The 7,500-nt window shown below is 45.8% G+C and overlaps 1 protein-coding gene across 6 annotated transcripts in view; it reads left to right on the forward strand.

Annotated features, from left to right (window-relative positions):
- The window catches only part of LOC134455703 (rho GTPase-activating protein 21-like), a 162,375-nt gene that overhangs the window by 115,831 nt on the left and 39,044 nt on the right, over window positions 1-7,500 (forward strand). For all 6 annotated transcript variants that reach the window (XM_063206941.1, XM_063206938.1, XM_063206939.1 and 3 more), the window contains 2 exons: window positions 1,046-1,124; window positions 1,729-1,783. In XM_063206941.1, the coding sequence (XP_063063011.1) occupies window positions 1,046-1,124; window positions 1,729-1,783 (134 nt within the window). The remainder of the gene's footprint in view (window positions 1-1,045; window positions 1,125-1,728; window positions 1,784-7,500) is intronic.

Below are 7,500 nucleotides of genomic sequence, written 5' to 3' on the forward strand. Positions count from 1 at the left end.
ATAGAAAAAAGTTTTTTTGAGTGTTATGTTTCTCTGTTTTGAGATTACCACACACACACACAAACACACACACATGACAGGTACACACACCTAAATTCTAGTTTAGCAGAGACACACACACACACACATACACCAATCTATGCATGCCGTTGCACACTCACGCGTGCGTGCGCTCGTGCGCTCGTGCGCAAACACACACACTCACACTTTTCCTGCACTGCTCTACTAATTTTTCACTGTGTGTTATATAGTCTGTGTGTGTGTGTGTGTGTGTGTGTGTGTGTGTGTGTGTGTGTGTGTGTGTGTGTGTGTGTGTGTGTGTGTGTGTGTGTGTGTGTGTGTGTGTGTGTGTGTGTGTGTGTGTGTGTGTGTGTGTGTGTGTAATGTTTGGAGAGGGATCTGAGGCTTGTGGCCTTTGTAGTGGAGTCCAAGCCCACAGGAAAGAGTCTGGCGAGGGGAGAGGAGAGTAGAGGGCACACACACACACACACACACACACACACACACACACACACACACACACACACACACACACACACACACACACACACACACACACACACACACACACACGTCCTACTCCTCATATCACAACAGAGTGCTTTTAAAGAAAATAAAACAGACACACGCCGCCATGCAGGCACAGGGTCTGCCGGGAAGCCCTCTAATCTACATGTGATAATGGCCTAGATGTGGAAACACGACACACTCTGATAGTTTCCCTTTTCTATCTCAATTCGGCTCAATGCCCTGTCTGCTTTTCATTCTTAATTTATCTGTTTTGCTCTCTCTCTCTCTCTCTCTCTCTCTCTCTCTCTCTCTCTCTCTCTCTCTCTCTCTCTCCATCTCTATGTGACTATCTGTAGCTCTGTCCTTCTCTCTCTCTCTCTCTCTCTCTCTCTCTCTCTCTCTCTCTCTCCGTCTCTATGTGACTATCTGTTGTTCTGTCCTTTTCTCTCTCTCACTCACTCACACACACACGCACGCACACGCACAAACACAAACACAAACACACACTGATTACCTTTCTCCTTTTGTTCTCCAGGGGACCGGATAGTGAAGGTGAATGGGGAGAGCATCATTGGCAAGACCTACTCCCAGGTGATTGCTCTGATTCAGAACAGGTGAGTGACCATGGCCTCCTCCCTCCTGATTCTCCACCTCCACCTGTCTCCAGCCTCTCATATCTTCACTTCCTCTTCATCACTTCCTCCTGCCCCTTCTACCCTGAAGACTCTAGAGGCAAAATTGAAGATCATTGACTATTAACATTGCAATTGTACATGAAGTTAGTTTACATGGCACGTAAAGATCTCTTTGGGGCAGGTTCCTCGACATCTTCCATTATGTGTCTTTACAGTAAAATAAAGAATGAAATGCTAAGGAGTAAGTAGAAGGAAACACTGTCTGTCTTCTACAAATGGTCTCTCCTGTTTTTCATGTTTTGATCATGGCGCCTCTTCCTCACCTGCTGTGTTGATTCTAGCTAACAATGCTAACAATGCTCCATTGTTGCCTGCAGTACGTATGATAGACTACTTGGCACACAAGTGCTAAAACCGCAGATTAAAATATTAAAATCTCGGACTGGCTTTGTGTGTGTGTGTGTGTGTGTGTGTGTGTGTGTGTGTGTGTGTGTGTGTGTGTGTGTGTGTGTGTGTGTGTGTGTGTGTGTGTGTGTGTGTGTGTGTGTGTGTGTGTGTGTGTGTGTGGCATTTTTTCATTCAGCGACACTTCCCTGGAACTGTGTGTAATGCCAAAAGATGAGGACATCCTACAGCTGGTAAGTGAACAACACACGCGCGGGCACTCGCACACACACACACACACACACACACACACAGACACACACACAGGCACTCGCACACACACACACACACACACACACACACACACACACACACAGACACACACACACACAGGCACGTACACACGCGCACACACACACACACACACACACACACACACACACACACACACACACACACACACACACACACACACACACACACACACACACACACACACAGCACAGTAGTACCATACTGTAATACTGTTAACGTTTCATGGAATTGTTATATAAAACTAGACTGCCTGTGCAGTCGCCTTCGACTGCTTAAGGTATATCCCCGAAACGCGACGCTTCCAGTCCCCCATCATTCCTACCACTCCCGTCCACCATTTCGTAAACGTACATACATACAGATGTGACATGACGTGCATAGGCTTAAAACCAAACGGCTATTGTGAAAATGAAGCAAAAAATGGGGCAAATGGTAATACTGTTTTAATGGTTCAGTGGATATACCACATTAGGTACAGTGTAATAACCAGTGTAACAATATTTAATACAATGTGATACCAGTGTAACACCGACATTTTTTTATGTGTTTGTGCGTAAGTGGTATTACATGGTATTGCATATTGTTACACTGGTATTACACTATATTACATGGTATTGCATACTATTACACTCGTTATTACACTGTACCTGATATTGCATATTGTTACACTGGTATTACACTAGTATTACATGGTATTAAATATTGTTACATTGGTTATTACACTGTACCTAATATGGTAGATTCACTGAAATGGTGAACCATTAAAATAAGGTGTTACCGGGCAAATCAATCCACCCAGTCAGAAGTTATGGGCCAAATGAAAATTCCGCCATTTTGAAAGTGTTGTCTTCCAAACTCGAATCAGTTCATGAACCTACCCTAGAGCATTCACACACCAAATCTGGGACAAATCCATCCACCCGGTCAGAAGTTATGGACCAAACAAAAATTAGGCCATCTTGAATTCAGCCATCTTGAAAGTGTTGACCTCCAAACTCGAATCAGTTCATGAAACCTACCCTAGAGCATTCACACACCAAATCTGGGACAAATCCATCCACCCGGTCAGAAGTTATGGACCAAACAAAAATTCGGCCATCTTGAATTCAGCCATCTTGAAAGTGTTGACCTCCAAACTCGAATCAGTTCATGAACCTACCCTAGAGCATTCACACACCAAATCTGGGACAAATCCATCCACCCGGTCAGAAGTTATGGACCAAACAAAAATTTGGCCATCTTGAATTCAGCCATCTTGAAAGTGTTGACCTCCAAACTCGAATCAGTTCATGAACCTGCCCTAGAGCATTCACACACCAAATCTGGGACAAATCCAACTATCCGTTCAAAAGTTATCGGGGAACACGAAATACCTAACGCGGCGGATGTGGACACGGCGGCGGTGCACGCAAAACCATTACATCCCCGACGCGCCGCGTTTCGGGGATATAACTATATATTAAGGGTATTTACAGGTTTTATACAGACATACCTTTGTCCCTGCAAGCCCCCTGTAGAACATTCACATCCCACCTATGGGTCCTGACCCCCAGTTTGGGAACCTCTGTCCTGGCGCAAAGAGGCAGGCTGTAATGGCATAACCATTAGATTTTGGATTCAGTTGTGCTACCACTCTAATTGAGATCACTTTATATTCGGACCACAATCAAATCTGCTCACATTAGTGCTGTGGTTGAGACAGTCTTTGTGTGTGTGTGTGTGTGTGTGTGTGTGTGTGTGTGTGTGTGTGTGTGTGTGTGTGTGTGTGTGTGTGTGTGTGTGTGTGTGTGTGTGTGTGTGTGTGTGTGTGTGTGTGTGTGTGTGTGTGTGTGTGTGTCTCTGTGTAAGCCTATTTCACTATTTTTTTGTTGTCGGTCCCAATTTTGTATTAGTGTATACATTATCAGTTCCTGTACTGTGTCTCACAGACTATGGTGCAAGTGCACACACACACACACACACACACACACACACACACACACACACACACACACACACACACACACACACACACACACACACACACACACACACACACACACACATCCCTCACTCTCTCTCTCTCTCTCTCTCTCTTCATTTCTTTTTCCACTCTCTGCACAACATTACCACTTCTCTTCTCCACTGACTGCGCCCTCTCTTCTCTCTTCTCTCTTCTCTCTTCTCTCTTCTCTCTTCTCTCTTCTCTCTTCTCTCTTCTCTCTTCTCTCTTCTCTCTTCTCTCTCCTCTCTCTGCACTGCTCTGGGCCCTGTGTGGTTGATAGACAGCCACTGCATCAGAATACAGCTGTAGGCACTGACAGTCATCGTTCAAGTCCCTCACTCATCCTCTCTCAGTTTTCCTCTCCCTCATTCTCTCCCTCACTCTTCTCTCTCTCTCTGTCTGTCTCTCCCTCTCTCCCTCCCTCGCTCTCTCCTTCACTCTCCACTCTCTCCCTCCCTCTCTCTCTCTAAAATATTTCACCCTCTCCCGCTGTCTGTCTCTCGCTGTCTGTCTCTGTTTCTCACATTCTCTCTCTCTCTCTCTCTCTCTCTCTCTCTCTCTCTCTCTCTCTCTCTCTCTCTCTCTCTCTCTCTCTCTCTCTCTGTAGTCTCCGGCATGGCCTTGATCAGTTTGTGAATTAGACCAGATTAATGTGTGAATTTCTTATCTCTCCTTTGGGGAAAGTTCACAGCACAGTTGCGCTCTGCAGATTACCTACAGCGGGGTGTGTGTGTGTGTGTGCGTGTGCGTGTGCGTGTGTGTGTTTGTGTGTGTGTGTGTCTGTACGTCTCTGCATCTCTAGTGTTTCTCATGAACACTTAAGTATTGTTGCCTTTTTCATCTGAGATGAGTCATGAAGTTACCCACCTTCCAGAATAGAAACATGCGTGCACACACACACACACACACACACACACACACACACACACACACACACACACACACACACACACACACACACACACACACACACACACACACACACACACACACACACACACACACACACACACACACACACACACACACACACACACACGTGCACACACACATGTGCACACAAACAAGTGTAGCCTACACACATGCAAATGTTAACGCACTGGCCCAGATTTTCTCTGCTGTTCCTCTAGGCAAACTAGTGTGATGCTCACTATTGCTCCAGCCTTAAGGGCTCCACCAAGCAAAAGAGCATCCACTAATCCCCCACACCACCCTGCACATTCCCCCAACACAGTAAATGTCTGCCAATGGCCCATTTCAATGCCCCTTGCTTCATTAGGACTTATTGACCATCTTAAAATCAATAATTACGGAACAGTTATTAGATTAGGGGTAGTTTTTGGCCTGGTGGTTATGAAGAATGTCTCACATTTAATTGGAGTACCAGACTTACTGTAGTAGCCAATGGCCAGCTAATGGCCCCTGCCTCATTTTCTTAAAACTAAACTATTGAGGAAATTAATGATGAAGGAGCATTGCATGCAGACACCATCACAGTCTACCTCTGCTTCACCTTTAGCTGATGAGATTAGGAGTGGCTTTATAGGTCATGCACGTGGCTGCTGTACCAGACCAAGTAGCCGTTAACCAGCCTATGCCCCCCGGCTTTACGAAGATTAATTTCCATACAAACTACAATTATGGAAATGTTGTCCATATATACACCTGCATCCTTAATATGTAGCTTCTAACATCTGCTTTACCTTAACCTGATGAGATGAAGTTGTGTGTTTGACGGTTAAGTGGTAGGTTATAAGTATGCACAATTAAAATCCTTTTTGTTGTCTTTTATTATTTCATGGCTGGATTACCTTTCATCTTCAACTTCCTCTGAGGAAAACTGTTGAAGTCGAAACGTAATCCAGCCATGAAATAATAAAAGACAACAAAAAGGATTTTAATTGTGCATACTTACAGGCTGTATACTTACAGTCATGAAATAATAAAAGACAACAAATAGCATTTTAATTGTGCGGACTTCTCACTTTGAAAATTACAGTTGGCCTTTGTCCTGCACCTTTTCCTGGGATGTGCACAATCCTCTCCTTCAACTATAAGTATGCAGTGCACCACCACACACACTGTGGGCATCTACCATAGGTGGGTATTCCCCAGTCCTACATTTGACGCAGTCCGGTTCCCTTGAACATCTGTTGCCATGGAAGCAGGCACCTGCTGTGCCCCAGCCATGAAGAATGCTGGGAAATGCAGTTTTTTTTCGAGATGGTGGCTTCTGAAGGAAGACTGCATGTGTGCGGTCAATTCTGTATACCGGTGCACACAATTTCTCTGGTGTATGTGCGTGCGTGAGTATATGTGGGTGACTGTTGGTCTGTCTGTGTTGCGCGCAGATGATGATGCTGTAGTAAGTTGTCTCTTCCATTTCATTTCTCTCAGAAGAGAGAGAGAGGGGGGGGGCAAGAGGGTGGGAGAGAGAGAGAGAGAGAGAGAGAGAGAGAGAGAGAGAGAGAGAGAGAGAGAGAGAGAGAGAGAGAGAGAGAGAGAGAGTAGGGGTGTTATTCTGAGAGAGAGAGAGAGAGAGAGAGAGAGAGAGAGAGAGAGAGAGAGAGAGAGAGAGAGAGAGAGAGAGAGAGCAGAGTGGTGCACCTGTGAGGCTAAGGATAGATCAAGTCATTGAGTGGGAGGAGAGGGAGAGGCTGGAGACTGACATTTAAAGTGGAATAGGAAGGGGAGGAGGAGGAGAGGAAGGAGGGAGACGGAGAGAGAGAGAGAGAGAGAGAGACTGCTTAGAGAGGAAGACAAGGTGCGGAGGGGGATGAGTGCTGCACTGTGTGAACAGAATTTTGAGTCACACAGCTGGTGGTGTCAGCTGAGCAGGGAAGCCAGAAAGAAGAGAGAAAGCCACAGCAAGAGAAAGAGAGAGAGAGATAGAGAAAGATAGAAAGAGAGAGAAAGAGAGAGAGGGAAAATCAGCACAAGTGAGTGAAAGAGGGGATAGACCGTGTGTGTGTGTGTGTGTGTGTGTGTGTGTGTGTGTGTGTGTGTGTGTGTGTGTGTGTGTGTGTGTGTGTGTGTGTGTGTGTGTGTGTGTGTGTGTGTGTGTGTGTGTGTGTGTGTGCGCGCGCGTGTGTGTTGTATGTCAATTCAGTCTGTGATACGGTGTACGTGTGTGTGTGTGTGTGTGGGGGGGGTTATACACAAAGACAGGCACTGTGGAGGAAGCTACGACAGAGAAGATGAGTGAGGGAAAGCGAAGAATGTTGATGAGAGAGAGAGAGAGAGAGAGAGAGAGAGAGAGAGAGAGAGAGAGAGAGAGATGTAAACAACACAAGTGGCTGCAGTGTTTTAGTGAGAGTTAGATGTGAGGAGTGGAGAGGAGAGCAGAGGAGAGGAGAGGAGACAGGTGGCTGTGTCAGTATTCCTCTCTCCTCTCTCCTCTCGTTCACTTAGCTCCCATGCCTATGCTATGTGTGTCTCCATGCACTCCAGCACTGCTGCTGCTGCTGAGGCTAATTCAAATGCAGCGAAGCGGAAGCTCCACTGCCATCATCATAATGTTCTGCAGTATTCACTGAAACTGGACTTCAAGAACCAAATAATCTGTCTGTGATTTGAGAGAACCCAGACGGGTTTTTTGTTTTGTTGTCTTCTTTCATTCTCTTCTGCTCTCTCTGTTTATTTCTCTCGCTCTGCATCCACACACCCTCTCCT

Source organism: Engraulis encrasicolus, chromosome 9 (genome assembly GCF_034702125.1).
Source record: "Engraulis encrasicolus isolate BLACKSEA-1 chromosome 9, IST_EnEncr_1.0, whole genome shotgun sequence".
In the NCBI taxonomy this organism is placed as follows: Eukaryota; Metazoa; Chordata; class Actinopteri; order Clupeiformes; family Engraulidae; genus Engraulis; species Engraulis encrasicolus.